The sequence below is a fragment of the Copadichromis virginalis genome, linkage group LG14 (assembly GCF_057382275.1).
Source record: "Copadichromis virginalis isolate Kocher_CV1m ecotype Utaka linkage group LG14, C_Virginalis_male_GT1.1, whole genome shotgun sequence".
Taxonomy (NCBI): domain Eukaryota; kingdom Metazoa; phylum Chordata; class Actinopteri; order Cichliformes; family Cichlidae; genus Copadichromis; species Copadichromis virginalis.
Genome location: NC_140631.1, coordinates 36,562,412 through 36,586,680, shown reverse-complemented (window position 1 = coordinate 36,586,680; position 24,269 = coordinate 36,562,412). Strand labels below are relative to the sequence as shown.

Here is a 24,269-nt window from a genome sequence, read left to right as displayed (position 1 = left end):
TGTCAATTCATGTAATCTGATAACACTCACAAGGGAACACGGGTGTCGTATAATATATAAAATAAAATCTTTATTGGATTAGCAGTAGCTACAAAACAACACAAGGCTGATATTTGGCCAGCTTTACAACTTTTTTTTTTTTTTTTTTTTGACTGGACAATTTAAAAAAAAAAAAAAAAAATACAGTAAAAGTAGAAATGAGTATTGTATTATAAGATCACTCTACAGAGGAGGGGTATTTTCAGGGCATGTACACATGGACTAGAGGACTTTATTACATGAGCACTGTGCTGTTGGTGGTTGCTCCATCAGAAATTGATACCCGACTGTGGCCATGGACTCTGAGGAAAGGCAGGCAGATTCGTCTGCAGCCCAGTTTACAAAGCAGATGTATCATCTCATTGCGAAAGCGCACTCCAACAAATGCATACAAGAAAGGGTTCAGGCAACAGTGCAAGATACCCAGGCTCTTTGTCACTTCAAGCACTTGCAGCATTATTTCTCTTGATTTACAGTCGTCATCCACGATCACATTCTGTTGTCGCAGGGTATATATGATCAAACTGACATTATATGGCAGCCAACAGAAGCAAAACACAAGTGTGACAAGCAGTGATATTCGAATGGCTCCTTTTTTTGCTTCACTTTTCTGGCTGTTGCACAGAGTAATTACTAGTGCTGCGTAGCAGTAGCTCATGATAACCAGAGATAAGAAAAAACACAAATGATGAAAGACACTGTTGGTCAAAACCCAGTTGCTTGCGTGTGCACCATAACTGTAGTGGTAACAGGCCAGGAAAGGTATGCCTGACGTTGAATTTTTCTGTGTCACTGAGGCAAATACGGCGTTCGGTAATGCCAAAAACAAACAGATGAGCCACATTATCATACAAGTTAGGTGCACTGTTCTTGGAAGGCGACTTTGCATACTGGGAATTGCATGAACAATTGCCAAATACCGATCAAATCCAATGCAAGCTAAAAGGACGCTGCCACAAAGGAGGTTCAGATTCTTCAAGAACTCATTCAGTTTGCACATAAAATCTCCAAAAATCCAGCCGGTGGCGCTGTCGGCTACATCGAAGGGAATTGTAAACAAAAGCATGAGATCAGCCAGGGCAAGATGCAGTAGGTAGATCTCTGTGATGCGGAGCTGGCGCCATCGTGTCACCAGGACTGTTATCATCAGGCCATTCCCTGCCACACCCAGGAGAAAAATCACAGTGTACAGCACAGGCAGGAACTGGCCATAAAAACTCTGCAGGACCACATCATCACACTGGTAGTCACTGGGGAAGTTGCAGTAGTCATCGGTGCAGTTGCAGTAGTCATCGGTGAAGTTGCAGGAGTCATAGGTCAAGTTAAGTTCTTCAGGTGTCAACTTGAAAACACATACAAGAGAGCATTACTTTTAATCATCAAATCTCAAATGAAGATTCCCTGTTGTATGCAGCATATGTGATAGTGATCAGACTAATAGTTTTGTTTCATGATGAAGATTCATTACAGGAGTGTGAACAGACTCATTTATGTAATGATCAAATACTTCTTTTTTTCCACTGCAGTTTTCTCAGTCTAATGTTTAGGCAGGAAACACTGAATAGACCAGATTGTTTTCACTTCCCTCTCATGATGACTCAGAAGGCATTTCAAGCTAAATTTGACAAATGTGATTCAACCGTGGCTAATCATATTTAAAAAAAAAAAAAAAAAAAAAAAAAAAAAAAAAAATAGTAGCTGGTACAAACACAACTTAAATAACTAGCTGAAAGCCTTGTAGAGTGTGCCGTTTCTCGGTGTTTAATCAAATGTTACTAAATATGGAAAGAAGTCTGCGGGAAAAATATCTGCAGAAAAATCATTAGAAATGCAAAATATGTGTAATAATCATAACACCGTTACACCAAAAGCAGCAACCTATTCAAATGTAATGTTAACTGTACTGCTGGACTTCTGTGGAAAAAAAAGTCACGTACAAATGTTTTTATGATATATTACAGATGTGATTCTCCCTTTTGATGAAATATCATATTTTCATAAAGAAATCTTCTCTATGGTATTTGATTACACATCTATTTTCTATTGCGAGTAATGTAGACTGATAAAAGGATTATGATTATAATAAGAAATAACATAACAACCATACAGGTTTTATTTTAACTTCAATTTCCTTTTCCCTCCAAATCTGTGTGTCATCAAATGTGTATTAATAGAAAAAATTACATCATTCATTCTCTTTTCATATAGGAAGAATGTAAAACTCCCAGCTGAGCCGTAGTCACAGGCAGCAGCTATGTTGCTCATTCCATTTAAAATCTCTTGTTTTAAACTAAAACCTCAGTTTAAAACTGAGGCTGAGGTTTGGAAAATGAAGGTACAGAATTATGTTAATGTCTTATATATGAGACTTTCAGCTTCATAACGATTAACGAGGAGTTACAGAATATGTGACCGGATAGGAAATAACAATAGAGCTTACGTATTCCTTTATGGTTGTGTATAAAAAAACAAAACAAAAAAACAATAAAACAAATAAAAAGTTCTAAATTAAAATATTTAGACAGAATTTCCCATTATACGTGCTACTACAACAAAACTCTGCTGAAGAGTGCTGTCATACAGAATATTTGCACTAACTTTCCATTCATCTCACCATTTCTTATTTTAAGTCTTACCTCAAATGCTATACGAGTCATTGTTGAAGCCATGCAGATAAATCTTGGCCCCTTGAATGCATGTGTCACACTGCAGTACTGAAATATGCTTGCACTTCCTCCCAGTGCTGGCTGGCTCTATTCGCTATGCTAATGTCTTTCTTTTTTTTTTTTCTTTTTTTTTGGGTTCATGGGCGTCTCTGGAAGGAAAGACACAAAAACAAATCAAAGCTTTAGTGTTATCTATCTACAATGTTATCTATATTAATCACACAAGAGCAGTAATGCAATTCCAAGTAACTGCACTCCTGTATTCTAGCTTTTGACCAGCACGTTGCAACTGCACTAAACTGAACAGAATTATTTCAGCACATTTATATACATCCTTCCTCTAAATTTTTTAATGACCGTGTGGAAAGATCATCCAGCTCGGTCATTAGTACCAGATTTATGTTTTTACTGACAACTGACAACACAATATAAAGCCCCTTGAATTGTGATTTGGTGCTATATAAATAAAATTTAATTGAATTGAACATTTTTATGTTCACGGTCCAGTTTAAGGTTAATATTAACAAGCAGGATGGTGACTGCACAGATTGAAAGACCTTGCCATAAAAGTTACTTACAGCTTCAGCATCACCTTAACCACAAATATCAACAGGAAATGTGATTGGGGTTTTTTTTTTTTAATTTAAAGTAGCCACAATCTCACACTTGAGACAGGGTTTTACAAGCAAAGCTCACTGACAGAAGCATACGAGGCAGACTGCACACTCAGTTCAAAGCAGCAGCCCCTGAATGAATGTGCTTCAGCCTTTTAAAGACACAGGTGTGCCCAATCAGTTGCTGATTGGTCTGGGATCCCTCAGCTGGTCCTATAGATTTTCCCTGGAGGTCTGCTTGAAGGAAGGCTGGCTCACTTCTTCCAAGGCCAGGAGCCATAACAAGCAGGATGGTGACTGCACAGATTGAAAGACCTTGCCATAAAAGCTACTTACAGCTTCAGCATCACCTTAACCACAAATATCAACAGGAAATGTGATTGGTTTCATTTTTTAAATCAAATTTAAATTAAAAAAATAAAAATAAAACGTGGGTTAATCAAATAAGGCTATTTCATTAAGGGTATTTAACGATGTAAACATAAAATACTATAAAAGAAAACAAATAGTAAACCATATATCTTTGATAGAGACACATATTGTTCTTAGAAAGATAACAAACCCTGTTTAATCTACTTCAGTCATCTTTTAGTTTAGACTCTACACAACATTATTATTCAAATTTTATCCTCTCTTTTGATAGAAAGGAAGTGGGGGTGGGGGCCACGGACATGGTTTCTGTGGTAAATCCGAATGTGGAAGTACAGTGCATACATGCCTAACAGCTGACAGGATGCTTCTCCACACAAGTGATCAAAGTCAGGATGATTAAAATGACTTATTTGTGATTTCCGTTCATGTCTGCTTAGCTACAGATGCAGAATTTCTCCAAAACAGGAAAGTACATTCTTGCTGCAAAACAAGAACGACGAGACTCTGCATGACAAAAACAACTAGTGTGGGCTGTAGCCAGCAGCAACACTGCAAATCTGTGCCCTTTACAGTTTGTGCTCTGAACCAGCCTTGCATTTTAGCTCTCTTTACACAACAAACATCCCTTTTAGCTCTCCACCAAACTAAGGAGCCATTCAGTTTTTCTGGGGTTCTCTTGCATAAGTTTTATATTCTTTGTAAACCATATAAACAGTAAGTGTTTTGGTCCAATCAGTTATAATATACTGCCAATGTCCCCACTTGGACTGATTAAATTGAACTAGACCAAATAAATAATTAAATAAATAATTAAAATATGAAATAATAAATAGCATGGTGTCCACAGTGAAGTCTGCTATCCAAAAGTTTCAGTCCAGTTCTTGTGTAATTTGGCAAACCTCAGTTTTTTCTCCATGTTTCCTTTCCTTAAAATGGTCACTTCACAGCCGCTCCTATACTGAGACCATTTTTGATAATGCCCCAGTGAACAGTAGATGGATCAGCAGGAGGGACAGACGCATCTCTCAAGTTCTATGACGGGACTTTATCTTTTTTCAGATGCTGTTCATCCACCTTAGTTGTTGTTTTTTGTTTTAGGCCTGCTGCCTCTTCTTTTGTCCTCCACTTTTATCAATTTTTTAGAACATACTGCACACCATGCCATCTATTAGCTCTGTGGGAATCACATTATTGGGGCAAAATTATGTGCAGAAATGTGTTATGTTTGGCATTTTTCATATATTCAGCCAATGACTGTAGAAAACATTTTATACAGTCATTGTATTCAACTAAAGAAACTGCAACAAATGTTAATGCGTTTATTCATTGTTGTTTTTTTAAAGGGCTGCTAATAATGAAGTGCCAGAAGATACAATTTCAAACTGGTTCTTTTTTAAAGTTCTCTGTGATGTGTAGACACAACCCTGGTTCATCCCTCGAGTTATTTGTTGCTTGAATGATTCATAGATCAGTGTTAAGTGAACAAATGAAATTCCTCTGAAAACAGGACTTCAGAAAGCCTGGAGAACTGTTGCTCAAGACTGCTTTAAAAATGGCAGACTTAATCTATGGCTGTTGGAGGTTAATAGTGTGGATATGGACATGAAGTGAATGATCTTGGAAAAAATAAGTCTGGTTTCAACACTGAATTTATTTTCCCAAAAGAATCCTATCGATCAGAACACTGATTATTTAGGAGACAGGTACCTACCAATCTAAAGCAGACAGAATCACTGCTGAAATTTCAATTGATGAAGACCTTGGGATGGAGAGCAGGTGAGACCAACCTATGCACACTATGCAACAACTTCACTAAATGCCCAGGGAGATAAAACCTTTCTGAGATATACACTTTTGTTCAACAGAAAAATAAGTCAAACCTAATGGAAATATGTCCAAAGCACAGTTGCTTAGACCACCCAACAGCTAGTTGGAGAGATGCCCCCCAAAATCACAAACTGGGAAGTTCACCTGTGAGATCGCTTTGTGAAAGGCCCTGAAGTCCAAAAACAAACACTCTGTGCAAAGGGATTTGGGAAGGTGGTCAAATGTTGAGAAATTTGCCATACATGGAGAGAAATGGCAAAAAGAAAAGACTGAGAAAATTAACAAGAAAACAAAACTGAAGCAAAAAGTCCGGATACAACAGCTGATAATGCACAAGACACAAGCATGCACTACTGTGGACATGGAAGAGGAAAGGATGTGAAGGCAGCAATAACAATGGCTGTTTTCTGTATGTGGCTGAAAATGCCTAAAATGTTGCTGTATGAAGCAAAAATCAGCGAGAGACAGTTAAGTTGGGTTAAGGATTATCTTGAAAAACAGGAAACTGGGGGTATATGACTTTGGGTGGGTGATGAGAAGGGGAAGGAGGGGGATGTGAAAATGACACATGCACGTGCAATGAATGCAGGCGTGTCAACACAGCCATCTCTCACATTGCTGCTAAAATGGAAAAAGCTGAGGGGCATATTACGGCCAAAGACTGAATTCATCTGGTGTTTACAAACCCTCGCTACAATGAATTATCTGGGTTGCAGGACAACATGTTAACATTTTAGTAAACCCGTAAACAGACTAAGTGGTAGAGCCATAAAATCTGCAGGACCAGGAGACTTTCCAATGACTGAACAACGCAAAAGAGATTTCCGAAGACAATGAACGAATCTTTCAAACATGCATTTCTGCCGTCACCATGTTGTCCTGTCAACTTGCAGGGCTGTGTCCACTTAATACTACACTATATAACTTTATAACACTTATTAATAAAAAAGCATATCATTATTGAGGCACTGCAAATTATTTAATCCCAACAACATGTAAACTTGTTGACTGTCATTGCGTCAGGGGAAAATAGCTTGATTATGACATGAGTGAGTAAAATGTAGCGATTGTTGAATACAACTTGAATTTGCTTTCACATTGGAGTGGAAACTCCTACAGACTGCTGTGCTTGCATTTCATGATAAACAGGTGAAGTTTCCACAACAGCGTACACACACACACAATACAAGTGACAGCACATGTGTCTGAGAGAGCTGACCAAAAACAAAAAAACCCAAATGTGCAGTCAGAGTGATTTTCACTGATAAATGTCAAGGTTTTTACAGTATCCATGATACCAGTACACATCCTTCTCTTACAAAAGCTGAACAAGATATTCAAGATGATGCTCAACAGTGCAGTGGAAAAAAAATAAAATTAAAATCTCTCTATTTAATCTCTCCAGAGGGGCTGACACTGTGACAATATGCTGATGATTTAATGATGTGTTTTCCTTCTAAGCAGGGCTGCGAGACTGACTGTTGAAATTCCTCACTGAGAACGGTCACAAGGTGATGGGCTTCAGAGAAAGTCACCTATGCGGAGGCACGTCCCTCTCTCCCAAAAAACCACAAGCAAATGTGGCGGCGCGAAGGAGGAAGAGCCCATTCCTCTCCTGGGGAGGAAAGTTACACCCCAGGAGAGATTACAATAGCCAGTGCAAACATTTTAACAGTTACAAAAGGCACACAGGCTTGTTATTAACAAGCAGAGGTGAAGCAGGTCAATTTCATAAAACAAGGTTTCAGACAATAACTGCAAATACAGTCCTGCAGAAAGGAAACTTCTAAGGTAGCAGGGCTGGCAATACAGAACTGTCAATCAAGACACTTTATTAACAAACGAACAAGGTTCGCTGCAACGATGCTGCCCTAGTTAAAATAGCACATCAGTAAAATAATTAAACAAAATGGTGGAGACCGGCTACTTGGGGAGGCAACCTACCGGGAGAAGTGCCCAAGGGTGCCACCAATTACTCACCCGTGGACTCTCTGCAATTCTCAATGCCACTTAAATGATGCATTATACCTCTTCTCCAGTGTGTACACTAGCATGCATCAGAGGGAATTCCACCACACATGCCTAGCCCCCACAATAAGTGGTGGCAAACAAACAAACTATAAATTAAGAGATAAAGAACAAAACTCAGTAAATGAGATAGAAAAGAAACAGGAACCAACACGCACAAAACCAAAAAAGACAACTCCAAATAACCAGTCAATGCCAGTCAGTAAACTACAGCAAAGCAACAACAAGGCTGCAACAACACAGCAGCAGCAGTGCGTAGGCCTGTAACACAAGAAAGAACACAGTCATCCAGGCTCCACCCTGCTATAAGCCAAATTACCCATGAGGATCCAACTTACCACCCTTTAACGGTTACACAGATTAAGCAGTTGCGAGGGGAAATAAATCCGATCTGCAATACTTAAAAACAGACTGTGATCTTTGCCACCTTGAACAGGAACGAATAGCTTTCACTGACTTAATACTGCAGACCTGCATTACTTTACGATTATGAAATCCCGACAAACTGCAGACAAAAAGGGTGGATGCATGACCTCTGTTTTGCTAAAGCCGCATAGAGAAAGACAAAGACCAATAGCATTTTTTTTATTCTCGCTGGAATTACTAGCAGCAGATCTTCCTCTATATATGGAACAGCTCAAAAAGGTAGTACTGACTTGACATGACCATGCGGGTTACTCAGAATTAATGCTTTTAGTACTAACTGTGTCACTGAGAAAAACAAAATACACATTTATCAGCTGCTTGTTGGTCAAGGTAAGTAAAAAAAAAAAGAATTCTGTTGTAAATTACAACAAAAATGCTAAGACCTTTAACAAGAAGGTAACCAACAGCAATGTACACACTATATTACTGGAAATCCCAAATGTCAGGGTTAAAAGTGGCCCTGTATTAAACTCAGCTTCACTTCTCACCACAGATGCAGATGGCGAACCACACAATTACAGAGAAGTTGTTTCTAAAACTAACCTGACAAGCAGTGGTCACAGAACATGACATCTTAGCATCAGGCACAGGACCGTCTCACTCTTCAGATCAAGCTGCTGAACTCGTGGGACTAACATGAGCGTGTGAAATCGCTAAGGGTCAAGGAGTCACCATTTCTATCAATTAAAGCCATGCATTTGGGGTGGTGCATGATTTCAGCACTTTATGGAAACAGTGACAGCGTATAACAGTCTCTGGGGAGTGGATTGCACATACTGAGCTTGTAGCTGCATTGCTGGATGCCCTATTGTTCCCCAAGATTATAGTTGTTTGTACATGTGAAACTCACACTTACTCAAAAGACTCCCTATCCCCAGCCAGCTCTAGGGCAGATGTGGCAGCGAAGACAGCAGCTAAACAGACTGTGAAACCAGACCACAGCATTAACATCAAAACCACACAAACTCCATCTCTTAACACGAATTTACAGGCTACCATGCATATCGATACTCTGTTTCACCCACGAGGAATCAACGATGGCATGCATGCAGCACCTGTTTGAACAACCAGGTTGTTAAATGTGCTGAAAAGTTCAGCATGTTTTTTTTTTTTTTTAATTAATATAGAAGCTGTTGGTGTGACATTTCTCATCCATGCTACACACGGTAAACATCCAGATGACTCACCAACGTCCCAAACATAAGAAATGTTTGTTTTTCAGTCATTCAAGGTGATCCTGAAGAGCAGGCTATTTGCTAGAAACGTGTGTGGGATTTTTGGCGTTGCACATGTACATTCATTCCTAACAATACTGCAGCTGGTTCTTTTACAAAAGAAATGACTACATTTGAAAAGCTGATCAATTTAAAGAGAAAGTTCTATGACTGAGCATTTGCTAGAGTTTTTGAAAAATGGAAATCATAGCAGGAGTGTTGGTAGCACTGGCTCTCTTAAAACTGTGTGAACAACTGAATAATAGCATTTCATGAATGAGCTGGATACTTTCCTACCACAATTGTGAAAAAATAATGTAAAAAAAATTAAAGTATTGTAAAAAACAAAACAAAACTGAAATACTTGTAAAATTTTAAATCACGAGGATGTCGGACTCATCAGCTAAGGCTGTCTCACTTTCTGTTTCACACTGTCTTGACTGAAACCTACCGGAATGCAAGCACTACTATTTTTGAAAGTTGTTTTTATTATTATTATGTTTTATATACAGATATAATGTTAGAAGTGATTAAATATAATGAAAAAAGTGGAATTGTAGTTGTAAATTTGTTGAAAAGTGTTCAAATTATGTATCTTCTATCCACGGTTAGTACAGTGTGTGATTGTAACCTTCATGGACAAAGACATACCTATAAGCTGTGTTTGAGGTCAGGAGGCACTTTAATGCTTTAATACGTGTGGCATTCCCAAGACGTTGTTCTATAAATCTGTGGTCTTTTTGTGATCACATAAGAAAGATGAAAAAGATATTGTTTCGGTATTTCTCCCAAAGTCCTCAACAAAAGTTTGGGACATTTACATCTTCACATCCAGATCTCTGCAGATCAAAAAGTAGCAGTCTGTTGGCTTTCAGGTAGCCTTTGCTTGAAAGAAGAAGAATTTCCCATTCTGATGGTTAATTAATCCCATCTAGCCATCACAGTCTCTTGAATAGAGTTGGATTTTGTTGCAGTAAAATTCAAATAATTTAAGAACAATAATATGTGTGAAAAAATGTAAGACCACTCATCTCACTCTTACACCTGTCGGTTTGAGGAAGAATAATAACTATAATTGTAAAGAATTTAGCCGACAACAACACACTGAGTTTGTTTGCTTTGCACCAAATATGATTACATGCTGCAAGACTGTGCAGGTATCAGAATAACCATTTGGGTAATTAAGTAAAGCACTGTTAACTTTATAAGGTCTGCACTGCTTTATCCTTTAACAGTTTCCAACTCTTTTAAAGAGCCGCATCTTAACAGGACTAACACCATGTAAAACAAAACAAAAAAACTTATATGAAGTAATAACACAACACATGAAAATCAGCCTTTTGGAGTCTGTCTTAGAAGTCTTAGAAGGCAGTATATAAGATGTAACTGTTACAGCTTGCTAGTCAAAAGCATGTTCTCCAAAACCCCACACTGCCACCCTTTGGCATATACCTAAAATATTGTCCCACAGCAAAATGATGTCACAAATATTAATTTACACTCGTTATGAGTCACAGTGTTCTCCGCACACAAAATAAACTGAGCATCAAAAAAGTTTACATCATCTAATGCGGTATTAGTTTTATGTGTGGCACACAAGAAAAGAAAGCCAAAGAGTGTAGAACAGAGACCTCTGGTTGGTAAACTTTAATGTTCTCCCTAACCAACACATTATTACAGGATACCTTCAGTGTCTGTACAACAGGTGGCAGTGATGCACCAAAACACATGGATGACGCTACATCCACACCTATCCCTTACTGTACAGACAAATATCTATCATTAAAAAAATATTTATTTGATTTCTGTATGATCTTTTCTCCCTGACCATAACAACCACAACACTGTCTGTCTGTAACAGGTGGGCGATTTAAGGCCCAACTTTAAGGTAGAAAGGATGTGTGTTTATCTTGAGAGGGGCCTGATAACTAAATGCTCTGCATCCCATTCTGCTTTTTCACTATGAACAAAAAAATGTCTACACTCTGAGATCAGAGTACTCTGATAGTGTATTGAGATCATATTGGTATGCTGGGATTGTGTTAAGAATGGCATCTAGCATAAAAATCTGTCAAATCAAATATCTGGGGCTGTGGCAACTTGTGACTAGGGGAGCAGTTAAAAGTAACTCCATCTTTGTTGTTTGTGATAGAATGGTGCCTGAAGATCTGCGATGATGTTTGTGAGAAGCATTTTACATTCAGTTATATATAAAAAGGGGATCCAAAGAGGAGATGCTAATATGTGAAACTATGATCTCTCTTTTTAATCTTTGTTTGTACTCTCTCTGTAACATTTTAGATCAACTGAAGGCTTTTCAGAAAGCTTTTAGGCCAGCCTGGTGACACTGAATCACAACAGTGCAGCCTAAAAGTTACAAATAGATGGGTTTTAGAGCACTCTGAGAAATGATGAGACATTCTGTTCAAATCACATTAAAATTCACATTAAAAATAATTTAAAACAAACAAACAAAAAGAACTCACAAAATAAACTGAGCAACAACAACAACAACAATACACAGCTGCTGATGCCGCATTAATTAAGCGAGAATCAACAACCACACAGGAATCACTGAGAGTGTATTGAAACCTTGCTCTCCACATGACACCCAGGAGAGCAGCTTCGTTTTATACAATTTTTGAAGAGCAATAACATTCACAACCCAACTCACAACACAGCTGCAGTGTTTGCATGTGCATGAACATGAGGCGCAGAGAGCACGGATGGTAAACACTATCAACAGAGACGATGTGGCTGCACCGGCCGCGTTGGTACCATCGCAGATAGATAAAATATTTAAATGTTAGAGAGGATTATTTTAGGAGGAGACCTCACAGCTCCTTGATTTGAAATGAAATCAGCTGATTCGTTGGATGGGGGCGGGTTCAAATACGGGTGGAAGCCATCTTGGACGTTTGCTTGACTCTGACGAGACTCGTTGGTAGTTAGCTAAAGATTGCTCACAAATACCGCTTACGGCACCGGCTATTTCAATAGCTCAAGGTAAACGTCCTTATAATGAATCTGCTTCAATTCACGAATAGATCATTGCTTTAGGTTCAGCTGATATTTCTTGTAGATAACACTAGGCTTTAGTGTTTATTATTTTACCGTCGCTAGCCTTGCTAGGTTGCTAGCAGACCTAGCACGGCAATCTCATTGCAGCTAAAGTTAATGCTGGTTGATGGCGGATAGCCAGTCAGTCTTGTTATTGGGCTGACATTTAAAATGGTCAGATGACTTAATCGTGTAATATTGGCTGGAATAAATGTATATGAATTCGGTATTGTCGTGTTGATTAACGTGAAAAGCTTGAAATTAATGTACCAGAAAGTCATGTCTGTAACTAGCCTACCTACTCTTCCTTCGAGGGTAGATTTTTTTTTTTTATTAAACGAGTACACTAATCACCGTTGAACCATTAAAGTATGCATCCAGTAGAAATCACATGCAGCACATTCTTATCCAACTGTACACGTAATTTGCCAATGCTCTTAATTTATCAAGGCCGCTTATTCATTGTTTGCGAAGCTAAATAACATTCGCTGTCAGCGCTGTGTCGGCTAACTTTTGACATTAGGCCAGCCGTCAAGTGTTTCTGCTGTCCGTTGGCAAAATGGTGACTTTAAGTCTCACCAAACCCGAGGACTGCATGCTGGGGAGCTGTTATTCCACCGATGTTTCTATTTTGCCATTTCTAACGCTGTCTTGTGTGTTTTAGGTTTGGACAGCCCCGAGGAAGGACACAGCGGCCCAGTTTAGCTAATCAAGATGGCTAGCTGAACTGTCGGCCAATGCTTGAACGCTTGCGAAGCTCTCTTGGAGTATTCCAGATAATGTTGACAAAATTTATCTATGCTAAGCCCTAATTTAATTTCCATGCATAGAAGTCTTATAAAAAACGAGAAGAGGAATTTGTTTCTGGACACTTGATATCACAAAAGACATTGTTGAAGAGTAAATGATTTAGTATTTACCTTTAGTTGATTAAGATTTAAAAAGGCAAGGGCAATTTTTATGTTTGAGTGGACTCACTTCACCTGGAAACTGTTAAAGGTTTCATTGCTGTTGGAATAAAGTTGAGCCAAGTCAACATGAGCACCGCCAGAACGGAGAACCCAGTGATTCTGGGCTTGCCCAACCAGAATGGACAGCTCAGAGGCTCAGTGAAGCCTGCTGGAGCACCAGGTGGAGGTGGAGGAGGGCCGCAGCAGCAGCTTAACCAGATGAAAGGCACAATCAACAATGGAAACTCCCAGCCAGCCCCTACAACAAATGCTGTCATCAAGTAAGTTATTTAATACTAAAATTAAACTATTTTGACTTCTCATTACAACTACTGCTGTCAGTTAAATGTGATACTGCTTGTTAATAATAATTCTGGCCTCCACAGGCCTGGAGATGACTGGAAGAAAAATTTGAAATTGCCCCCAAAGGACATGAGGATGAAAACTTCGGTTGGTAACACGTTTCTTTTGACCTGGAAGCTTATATATCCTATTACTCATTTGTTTTTTTTTTTTGGGCTGTGAATAAAAATATTCAGTGCTGTGTTTAATAAGTCATTTTTATACAAGCCTACAATCACTGTTATATTAATGTGTTCCACACAAGCTGTCAGTACTCTTCTTCATATACAATCATTCTGTGACAATTACAGGATGTGACTGCAACTAAAGGCAATGAGTTTGAAGATTATTGCCTAAAGAGGGAGCTGCTTATGGGAATCTTTGAGATGGGCTGGGAAAAGCCATCTCCAATCCAGGTATGTTAAGACTGCTTTGATTTGACGGCTGAACAAGAAGGCATGTTTGTGCATAAGGAAGTGCATACTTTGGCACTTACAGAATAGATTGTAGTGCATAAAAGGACAGACGAGTTCTTTGACATTGACACGTGATCAGTGTTAAATGTAGTCAACAGTTTTTAGTTGACTATTAAAGGTTAAATGTAACAGTTAATTCTTCAAACCTGTGAAAATTGCTATTCCTGCAGTATGGCTCAGGAGCATTGTAGTACCTATTAGGTTGTTTAGGTAGTGCCTGTTAGCATGTGTCCTAAAAACTCTGGTGAAACCTCTTGGACATACCGTGATATTTCTTATTACTTAGTGGGTGGACTGACACACAATGTTTGTACATTTGTTGTACCCAGGTTATGCATTTCAGCTTTGATTTCATCAGTTATCTTTTTAAAAAAAAAAAAAAAAAAAAGATTGCCTTGTTTGTTTTTTGTTTTTTCTGTGGCATTTTTGCCTTTATTGGAAAGTGAAACAATGACAATGGTAAGGAAAGGAAAGTGGGGAGAGACTTGAACCCAGGGACTTTCACTTGGCTATGTGACATGTGGCGCCCATCTCCTCAGTTGTCTTTCTGCACTTTCATGAGTTTAACATCTTTAGTAGCTTGTTTGGCAAATTTGGTTTATTACACTTCATTTATAAGCTTTAGAATCACTCTCGGCTGCACAGAATAAGTTTCAGTTTCTCAGCACTTATCCATCGGAAGGAACGATGTAAACAAAGTATGCTAATGAGTGGTGGCCTATTTCAGAAAGGCAAACTGCAGGGTGGGTGGATGTGTGTATGGGCTGTTAGTAGACAAAGTAAATGGAACTTGAAAAATTAACGTTTTACCTTCCACTCAGAACAATTGTATTACATGTTTGCACTAGAATAAATTAAGTAGATGTGTGATGTGACTGAAGCAAAAAGTATTCTTTGTATTTCTCTTTGTCTGCAGGAGGAGAGCATCCCCATTGCACTGTCAGGAAGAGATATTTTGGCCAGAGCCAAGAATGGCACGGGAAAGAGTGGAGCCTACCTCATTCCCTTACTTGAACGCATTGACCTGAAGAAGGATTGCATACAAGGTGAGAGAGCTCATTTTCAATAAGATTTATGTTTTTATTATAAATGTTGAATTTTAGCTTGCCTCATTTGAAAGTCATTAAGTGAGTTGTTAAAAAAAGAGGGGGGTGAAAATGAAATCAGTATGCCTTTGATAAACCTCGACACATAATGAGCCTTTACTGATGATTTGGTCAAATCAATGATACCAAAAAACAACTGCTTTAGTATTGAAATTTAACTAGAAATGCAAAAGTCATCAACATTTACATTTTTTTTTTCTAATGCCAATTTTAATATTACTTACTTAGGATAACAGGAGAAACAAACTGTAGTTGTATAAACAGTTGATATATTTTGACATTTGCTGTTCAGTGTTTCCAAAATAAAATGGCAACTATATATACACACTGTAAATTCTGCACAACGGTGCTGCTGAAATGGTTTACAACATACTCACGTTTAACCAAAAACATTATAAATTGCAAATCACGTGTTACACAATCGTGCTACACATGCGATCCCTAAATGTCAGCTTCTCTTCTAGAGTTTTCTGCTTCAAGAGCACAAAATCAGATCCTCATCCAAATGCATTATTTTGCTCGAGGCTCGGTTTCCTGTTATTGATGGTCTAGTTTGTTTTGCTCCATTTAACATGCAACTACATTTTTATTCTCTTTTCTGAAGACTGTTTTTGACTATGTTATGAATACAACAGTGTCTGATAAAGACATGTAAACATCTTTTTTTGTTGATTCATTGTGTCCTCATAAAAATGAAAGTGGTGGGACAAGGTCTGAGACATGTTACTGATCGGAGCATGTTTTATTTTAATTTGTTTTTGATGCTTGAAAATGTAGTAGTACCATTGCATTTGATCCTATTCTTAATTACTTGCAAATGTTTAATAAAATGATAATAAATAAGTCTTCTCTTTTTCCAGCTTTGGTCATAGTGCCCACCAGAGAACTGGCTCTGCAAGTAAGCCAAATATGTATCCAGGTCAGCAAACACATGGGTGGTGTAAAGGTCATGGCAACCACAGGTGGAACCAATCTCCGTGATGACATCATGAGACTCGATGAAACGGGTAACCTTTCACACGTAACATCACTTATTACAGTCTTATATTTTATAACACTGCCTATCTTATCTTTTATTTATTTTTATTGGTTTCAGTGTTATTATATGGAAGGTATTTTCCAGGAGTAAGATTTAGGAAAACTGGAAATTAATCTAACAATACAACAGTTAGTGAAGACAGTTGACTTGCATTAATGTAATGCGTCCCCCTCCCAGTAAACGATAAATCCTTGAGTTGTACTGGCAAATTTTAACAAACCAACTAAAACTGAAACTCAATCTGTATTAACAAAATTTTGATTTGCAAATTTACAGTTTAGCTTATTTTTTCCATTCAACTAAGGTTTTTTTTCCCCTCCTCCCTCAGCTACTCTTCTTGTAAGTTTAGCTTTAGTTAATGCTAAATACTCTTGGTGGGAGTCAACATGATTATTTCACGCTGAAGTCTGTGCAATCTCCTGCATGGATTTCCTCATACAGTCTGAAATCAGGGGCGATCTGAATCGTCTGCTTTACTGTCTGTCTCAGTGACGATTTTTTTTTTTTTTTTTTTAAAGAAGATGTAAATTGAAATATTCCTGGATCTTTGGTACATCTCTAGTTGAATTCTAAATGTTGCTATTGTATACTATATGATTGCTACCAAAGCTCATTTGATTGGAGTGAATGAAAATCTTCATCTATACTTAAACAAACAAACATGAGTGCATCAAAGGAAGGCATTATAAGCTGCACTGAGATCTGCAAAGGAGAAAAGATGATAAGCACAGTCTGGCTTAATTTTCAAGTTTTTGCCTGATCTTATCTGTAGCCAGTACAAAAAATAGACCCCCATAAACACACACACACACACATTTCGCAGGCAGTCAATGCTGATGTCTGAAATGTTAACTAATGAAAACACATGTATTGATCTGATTACTGTCAAATGCATATTGATTTTTTTGTTAAAGTTGTCAATATAGCTTTTGTTGAACATTCCTCAGCGGCTGAATATCAGCAATATGATAATCGTGATCATTTACCATCATTCCTCCACTGAAATGTGGACACGTAAATTTTGATAACGCTGCCATTCTCAGAAAATGTGGTAGACCTTAATTATTGTTACCTTTTTGCTTTTTATTTTTCAGTACATGTGGTCATTGCCACACCTGGAAGGATTTTAGACCTCATCAAGAAAGGAGTGGCCAAAGTTGGTCAAGTGCAGATGATCGTTCTAGATGAAGTGAGTGAAGCTGTTTACTTTTATTAGACCTTTTTTCTAAATAAGTGCATTTAGATAATTTGGGTCAGTCAGGTAATGGAGCTAAATGTCCCCCCCCCTCCCCATCTCCTGTTCAAAAGGCTGACAAGCTCCTGTCTCAGGACTTTGTGGTCATGATGGAGGAGATCCTGGGCTTTTTGCCCAAGCAGAGGCAGATTTTGCTTTATTCTGCAACCTTCCCTCTCAGCGTGCAGAAGTTCATGGTACATTTTGGTTCCTTATTCATGAACTTGTGATTTCAAATAAGCTTTACAATGCTACAACTTGCATTTCAACCTGTATATAATCATTTCTATGTATTTTTGTAGAATTCACACTTGCAGAAACCCTATGAAATCAACCTAATGGAGGAGCTTACACTGAAGGGTGTGACTCAGTATTATGCTTATGTAACTGAAAGGCAAAAAGTCCATTGCCTCAACACCTTGTTTTCCAGGGTGAGTTTTGCCTCTCTGCACGTGTAAATAATAAAAAAATGTATAAATAGGAAGAGTCTGATGAACATGCAATTGTTTACATATTTATTTGCATCATTTATTTTTAGCTCCAGATCAACCAATCCATAATCTTCTGCAACTCGTCTCAGAGAGTGGAGCTCCTTGCCAAGAAGATCTCCCAGCTTGGATATTCATGTTTCTACATTCATGCAAAGATGAGACAGGTCAGCTTAAAGTACTGCCCCAGAAAAGCTTGTTCACCAAAATGCACAATTGATTTTTGCAAGAACTGCTGTTCACTCCAACATCCTGTTTATGGAGAGTTGGCACTGCCAGTCCCCAGACTGACTACATGATTAAAAAAATAGAACTGTTAACACTTGGGTTGCTGCACAAACAGATTTTCCACTGCTTTACTTGTCATTTGTTTTTGCATGTTATGAATACCTGAGATGACAGCTTAGTTACTGACTCAGCATATGTGCTTATACCTCACCTAACATGGTTTACATCAGTTGTGGACAAGTGTTATGAGAGTAAAAAGGCATGCATTATCTCTATGTAATTTATCCTTATGTAATTAAATGATGCTCTGAAGTGAATAAATCTGCTTCTAAATGCATTTTAAAAAAAATCGTTTTCCAGGAACATCGTAACCGTGTATTCCACGACTTCAGAAATGGCCTGTGCCGGAATCTAGTCTGCACTGGTAAGTGAAAGAAACGTGTGTACAACTGCCGCATTTTACCAGTAGGAGTTGAAAGAAACTGAGAGAGGATTTTTATTACTGCTATTATTAGTAGTAGTAGTTTTTGATGGTGAAACTGAGCTGTTCTATTGTGTACATCTCTAGTTTGTTTTTTTTGTAGTGACTGATTTGCGCAAGCCTATTTTCTTTAATGTTCTCTCCTGCGTGGTTTGATCTTTATTACTTTCCCCCTCTAGACCTCTTCACAAGAGGAATCGACATTCAAGCTGTGAATGTTGTGATCAATTTTGATTTTCCTAAGCTGGGAGAAACGTACCTTCATCGCATCGGTAGATCTGGTAAGGGCCGTGACTCGGACTGTTTTCATCCTTTTTGCTTTAACTGTTTCACTCTTGTCTGCAATATAAATGCATTTTATGCAGCAAAAAATGCTAAAGCAATTATTTAAGCTCTTGACTACCATAATTTCCAGGCCGCTTCGGACACCTGGGTCTAGCTATCAACCTCATCACGTATGACGATCGCTTCAACCTGAAAGGGATTGAGGAACAGCTTGGAACAGAAATAAAGCCCATCCCTGGCATCATTGACAAGAGCCTATACGTGGCAGAGTACCACAGTGAGAGTGGCGAAGAAGTCAAGCCATGAGCCAGTGAGTACACAGATATGCGACCAGCTGGTTTATAGATGGTCGGAAGATAATTTATCTCCTGTGATTTAATCTTTTTCATCCTGCCGGTTCGAATAAGTTTTACAAACGAGCTGATGGATATGAGCTGTTGCAGAGCTAGTGCTTTGCTGCTTGGTATGCTGGATACTTCGGCACCTTGCTGACACAACTAAATACAATTTAGCCATGATTACTGTCATTACCTGGACTGTGCTTTTCTTGCTGCTCTTAGTGAACATATGTCCAGTGAGGCAAGTCTGTTTTATTTTTAAAGATGGCAAAAGAAATCTACAAAGGTTTTTCAATGTAATATAGTGTGTATATTTGCAGTGTGAAAAATGGTGTGTATTCAAATGGTCAATTTTGCTACGTCACTGCTGTTATGCAGAGTATCAGCGTGTTGGCCATAATCGCAGTCGAATTCTCTAAATACTAAAAAGATACTTCAGTGCTTCCTTTATCACCTCCTTCAGCAGAGGACACATTGAAACGATCACTGAAACAGCAGAGCAGATCATGTGAGTGTTCAGAAGTGTTTTCTGTTTGCTGCTGCTTCAACAGGCGGTTAAAGCCACATGTGAACTATGAACATTAATATTGCTGTAATAAAAGCCTATCGAGCTGATGCCATGATTTTTTTTTTTTTTTTTTTTTTTTTTAAATGCACCAAAGAATTACATAAGTTCTATAAATCATGAGCTGTAGCCGTTGTTTCATTGCCAACATTTTAGGGTTTTTTCCCCCTTGGTCAGCTGGGACAAGTTACATTGAACATTCAGATAGGAATATATTGGTTAGGAATGAGATGCACGTCTTAGTCCCAAGTTTATGTGCTGTTGTCTTAATTCCTTATAAATTCTGCTTCAAACCTTGCTATGATCTTACAAAGTTTCTGAGATCAAGGAAAAATAGCTAGGAAAAAGGACAAGGAGGCTTTTTTTTTTTTTTTTTTTTTCCCCTCCCCCCATCCATCCATCCATCTTCATCCGCTTTATCCGAGGCCGGGTCGCGGGGGCAGCAGCCTAAGCAAAGAGGCCCAGACCTCCCTCTCCCCAGCCACCTCCTCCAGCTTATCCGGGGGAACACCAAGGCGTTCCCAGGCCAGCCGAGAGATATAATCTCTCCAGCGTGTCCTGGGTCTGCCCCGGGGCCTCCTCCCGGTGGGACATGCCTGGAACACCTCACCCAGGAGGCGCCCAGGGGGCATCCTTGTCAGATGCCCGAACTACCTCAGCTGGCTCCTTTCGATGTGGAGCAGCAGCTGCTCTACTCTGAGCCCCTCCCGGATGGCCGAACTTCTCACCCTATCGCTAAGGGAGAGGCCAGCCACCCTTTGGAGGAAGCTCATTTCTGCTGCTTGTATCTGCGATCTCGTTCTTTCGGTCACTACCCACAGCTCGTGGCCATTTATTTTTTATTTATTTATTTATTTATTTATTTTTTGGTACAGTGTTTCCAGGTAACAGAAGATGAAATGTCTTTACCATCCTTAATATATCCTTGTAGAAGTTGGATATCTGCTAATGACCCCTGAGTTGATACATTTATACAGGTTGCTTCCAGCAAATCTGTCTTGATTTTGATGATAAGAATTATTTAGGCATTTCAATCATGGTGTCAGGAATGTCCTCGTGCATGTACAGAGAAATCGTACCCTAGTTTCACTCTGAAACATTATAACCCAAATGGTCATCTGATCTATGAAAAATCAGCCGGTTTGTTAACAAAGATAAAAGAAAAAAAGACCACTACACTGTAACTCCAATGTAAATCAAGAACTTCGGTAATGTGTAGAATAGTTTTTATCTGAGTGTTGTTAGTGGGGGTTTTGTTGAACAGTCTGGTCTAATGTGATATTTTTTTTTCCCTTCTCCTTTTTCTAGAGACCAGTCCATCCTCCACTCCCCTCTGTATTCTACTTCATCCCCCACATCTTTGGATTTTTTTTTTTTTTAAATGTACAGTTGCTGTATGTCTTCCTTTTTTGGATGCCACCATTAGGAATGCGTGCTTTGATGGATGTGTTATTGGAAGAACTCATCTGCCTTTTCAAGGCTCTTTGCTGCACCACCACACCCTGAAGACATGGGCACCACGAGGAAAGAATGGGACCAAGTCAGAAAAGTTATCAGTGCACATTGTGATGATTCATATCCACCACTGACACAAAGCCAGCACCAACAGAGAGCGATAGGACACCCTCCATTCTCCACTTTTAAGTTCGGAAGTTTTATCCAATTAATATCAAGTGCCTTAAACAGTTCAGCTTGTTCTAAAGTAATAACCCCTCATTATCGGTCATCTCTCTCCACTCCACGCTACATATTTCTGTTCACCTAATTGAAAATTTGTTACACTAATTTAATGTCTGACAAAATAGGTGAATTCATACCCGTCTTTGGTTGGGTCATCCATTCACAGCAACTGGAGATGATTGGAGGCAGACTGGTCTGAATTATCTTCTTGCTGGCTAAGCTGAACTTGAGTCTGGCTGATAAATGAGGACAAACTTGGATTTCCATGGACAGAGATGCTGGATTTTTTTGTTTTTGTTTTTTCCCTTTCTCCAAGATGCAGCCAGACTGTCAGTCATTGGTGAAAAAAAACTTGTGCTTCTGAGAGACCCAAACTCTTTCCTCTGTCTTCAGCATCAGAACACTAAAAATAATTAAGCAGCCTTGCAACGCCATGAGTCATGAGGATTCCTATTTTGGTGGAGTTTATTTGGAGCGAATGCCTGACGCGTATTTTTTATTTTTTCTCCCTCATTTCTTCTTCGGTCTGTCTTTTGTCGTCCTGTGTTTCACCTTCCTGTGGGTGGCCATACTTAATTCTGTGAGACGTGCAGCCAGCGTTTGGGGTGCACCTTACACTTTGTGTATATACCTTCATTTTAAGATTGTTTTAAACAAGTTAAAAAGGCTGCCTGACAAACTGAAAAGCCATCCGCCCCTTCCCTCTTGTTAGCACTGGAGATGGTTTCCCGAACTGCCAGTTTGTTTGATCTGCAATATTGGCCTGTGAATTTATTTATAATTTTAGAAATTGCAGAATTTACCGGAATCTAAAACATTTAAATGGCGTAGTTCATGAAATGTTTTTAGAGACAGTTATTGCTGAAAATCTTTTTAGCCCATGCATATTTGTTGGAATGTTTCTTCAAAGATGCACTTAACTGTTTAAATTGTTGCCCTTGTTCTTTTGCTTCCAGTGTTAACAAGTGCGAGTCTTGACAGATGGCTTTCTGAAGCTTGTGCATTTGAGTAATGAAGTCTTTGTCACCAGCCTTGACTTGTGAAACTCTTGAAACACTCTTAAGATCTCTTATACTGAGTGCTGGTGTTGGAAAAGAAAATATTCTATTACTTACTACTCGCTGCAGTGCAGCTGAATTGGCAGATAATTTGTTTTGTGGCGACGGTATTAGCTGTTACGTTGATTTATGCCCTGTTTAAGCACAGCTACATTACTTCCTAATATTGAGGGAGGGGCAGGAAGTCCCCCTCCTTCTGCAGAATGTTGGCCGACTGCATCAAAACGAACCATCTGAAATCCATCTAAAATGTAGCAGGAACAAATTCTGTGCTTTGCAAGTTGGCTGGCTTTTGTGAAACCAGCTAACAAAAGATACTTTAAAAACAAACATGAGCAAGTTGATCAGCACTTAAAACACAGATGGTTCATGCAGCTACACTTACTGCACTACTTTTTACACACTAGATACCCACTTGGGAGTAAAGTGCATGCTAGTGCAGGGAGGGGGTATGAACAAGATGGGTTAGAAAATTACTTTATGTCAGACTGCTTGTTTAAGACATAACTTGGGCATCCCAGCCTGCTGAGTTCATGGCTAATTTCTCTGCCCTTTATTGCTTTATGTTTTGGGTTTTGGGGCTTTACCTCTGCATTTTATATGCAATGTGACAACCTTACATTTGCATTGAGGTCCTCTGATCACTTTGTTCAGCTGAAACCTTTTTGTAACTGAGGTGTTCCCTTTAATATGGCGAGATGCTCTCTTAACTGTTTTAACCAATGGGAAGTATTGCTCATTTAATTTAAGCTCATTTCAAAAGACAAGTGTAGCAGAGATGATTAGTTACCCGTGTATTTCTCATTGGTTAGACTCTGATCCCTGTTCTCACACTTCTGCTGTTGTCCCAGAAATACTTGCACATCTAAACTGATAATTAGGCTGTTTGTTTTTTTGGGGGGGGGTGGGGGGAATTTTTCTCGTTTAAAGTCAAAATTAAATTTGAGCATTAGTGGAGTCGACAGGGATCTGTTTGTGCAGGCACTTGGCAGCTGTCTGTTTCTTATCAGCCCACTGGCAGTAATTGACGCAGCAAAATGCTTTGAGGCTAAAATTGACGACCCTTCGAGGTTCAGCGTATGGCTGCCTTCATGTGGGAGCTAGTTTTACTGCTAGTGGCTGTCATGGAGAACCTTAACGACTGAGACAAGAGCATCTTTCCCCAGATTGGGCATCTAATTGGTTAATAAAATTGTCTCTTTTGTTAAGGTCTTTTTTTTTTTCTTTTTTAAATTTGGGAGGAGGTTGAATTGGTGCGCCTGCTGCCCTGATGCATAAGTTCGTCCTCTTGATTGTTGTGACACATTAATAACACAACTTTTGTGTACAATTTGGCCGTCCCATCTCTCAACTGTCAAGAGACGATAGGAGTCCTTTTTAGGATTTCTTTCTGAATTTATGCATCAGTAAAATATGTGGGGTGGGGCCTGTGGGTACTTCAGAAACAGGATATCTAAAGATCCAAAGTTTAGGTAATGGGTACGAAAAGGTTTGAGTTACCCCGCTTTTTTCTTTTCAAAATGAAATGTTCAATGGAGTACACGTTTCATGAAAAAGGCTCCAAATTTAAGTGAAATTTTCTTTATTTTGAATTTGGTTGCTTAATTGGCAGATTTTTCAGTGATGCAAGATGTCATAAATATTACTGGATTGGATTAAAAGTTGTGTTCAATAAAGCTCACTGAAATTTATTGTCTGAAGTGTTTTTTTGTTTTTTTTAAAAATATATATTCTTTGTTTTTTTTCCTCCAAA

General features: G+C 38.7%; 2 protein-coding genes across 2 annotated transcripts; one reads left to right on the top strand and one right to left on the bottom strand.

The window, feature by feature from the left end:
• Positions 1–50: 50 nt before the first annotated feature.
• On the bottom strand, positions 51–2,816 carry cxcr5 (chemokine (C-X-C motif) receptor 5). The gene is made up of 2 exons (XM_085430679.1): positions 2,676–2,816; positions 51–1,381 (listed from the first exon to the last, which is right to left on the bottom strand). The coding sequence occupies exons 1-2, from the start codon at positions 2,706–2,708 to the stop codon at positions 275–277; spliced, it is 1,140 nt and encodes a 379-aa protein (XP_085286805.1). The 5' UTR covers positions 2,709–2,816; the 3' UTR covers positions 51–274.
• A 9,234-nt stretch (positions 2,817–12,050) lies between these two features.
• On the top strand, positions 12,051–24,207 carry ddx6 (DEAD (Asp-Glu-Ala-Asp) box helicase 6). Its single transcript, XM_085430677.1, has 14 exons — positions 12,051–12,192; positions 12,911–13,477; positions 13,583–13,646; positions 13,850–13,954; positions 14,931–15,060; positions 15,981–16,127; positions 17,254–17,348; positions 17,468–17,590; positions 17,696–17,824; positions 17,932–18,048; positions 18,470–18,533; positions 18,770–18,871; positions 19,006–19,185; positions 21,087–24,207. The coding sequence occupies exons 2-13, from the start codon at positions 13,284–13,286 to the stop codon at positions 19,179–19,181; spliced, it is 1,446 nt and encodes a 481-aa protein (XP_085286803.1). The 5' UTR covers positions 12,051–12,192; positions 12,911–13,283; the 3' UTR covers positions 19,182–19,185; positions 21,087–24,207.
• The last annotated feature ends 62 nt before the right edge of the window (positions 24,208–24,269 follow it).

What these genes read in the sequence shown, in the direction of transcription:
- cxcr5 (XM_085430679.1), bottom strand. Translation starts at nt 2,708, where the DNA reads ATGGCTTCAACAATGACTCGTATAGCATTTGAG. An exon ending in TGACTCGTATAGCATTTGAG is followed by an intron (nt 1,382 to 2,675) that starts GTAAGACTTAAA and finishes TGTGTTTTCAAG; the next exon opens with TTGACACCTGAAGAACTTAA.
- ddx6 (XM_085430677.1), top strand. Translation starts at nt 13,284, where the DNA reads ATGAGCACCGCCAGAACGGAGAACCCAGTGATTCTGGGCTTGCCCAAC. An exon ending in CCGGAATCTAGTCTGCACTG is followed by an intron (nt 18,534 to 18,769) that starts GTAAGTGAAAGA and finishes TTCCCCCTCTAG; the next exon opens with ACCTCTTCACAAGAGGAATC. An exon ending in TCATCGCATCGGTAGATCTG is followed by an intron (nt 18,872 to 19,005) that starts GTAAGGGCCGTG and finishes CATAATTTCCAG; the next exon opens with GCCGCTTCGGACACCTGGGT.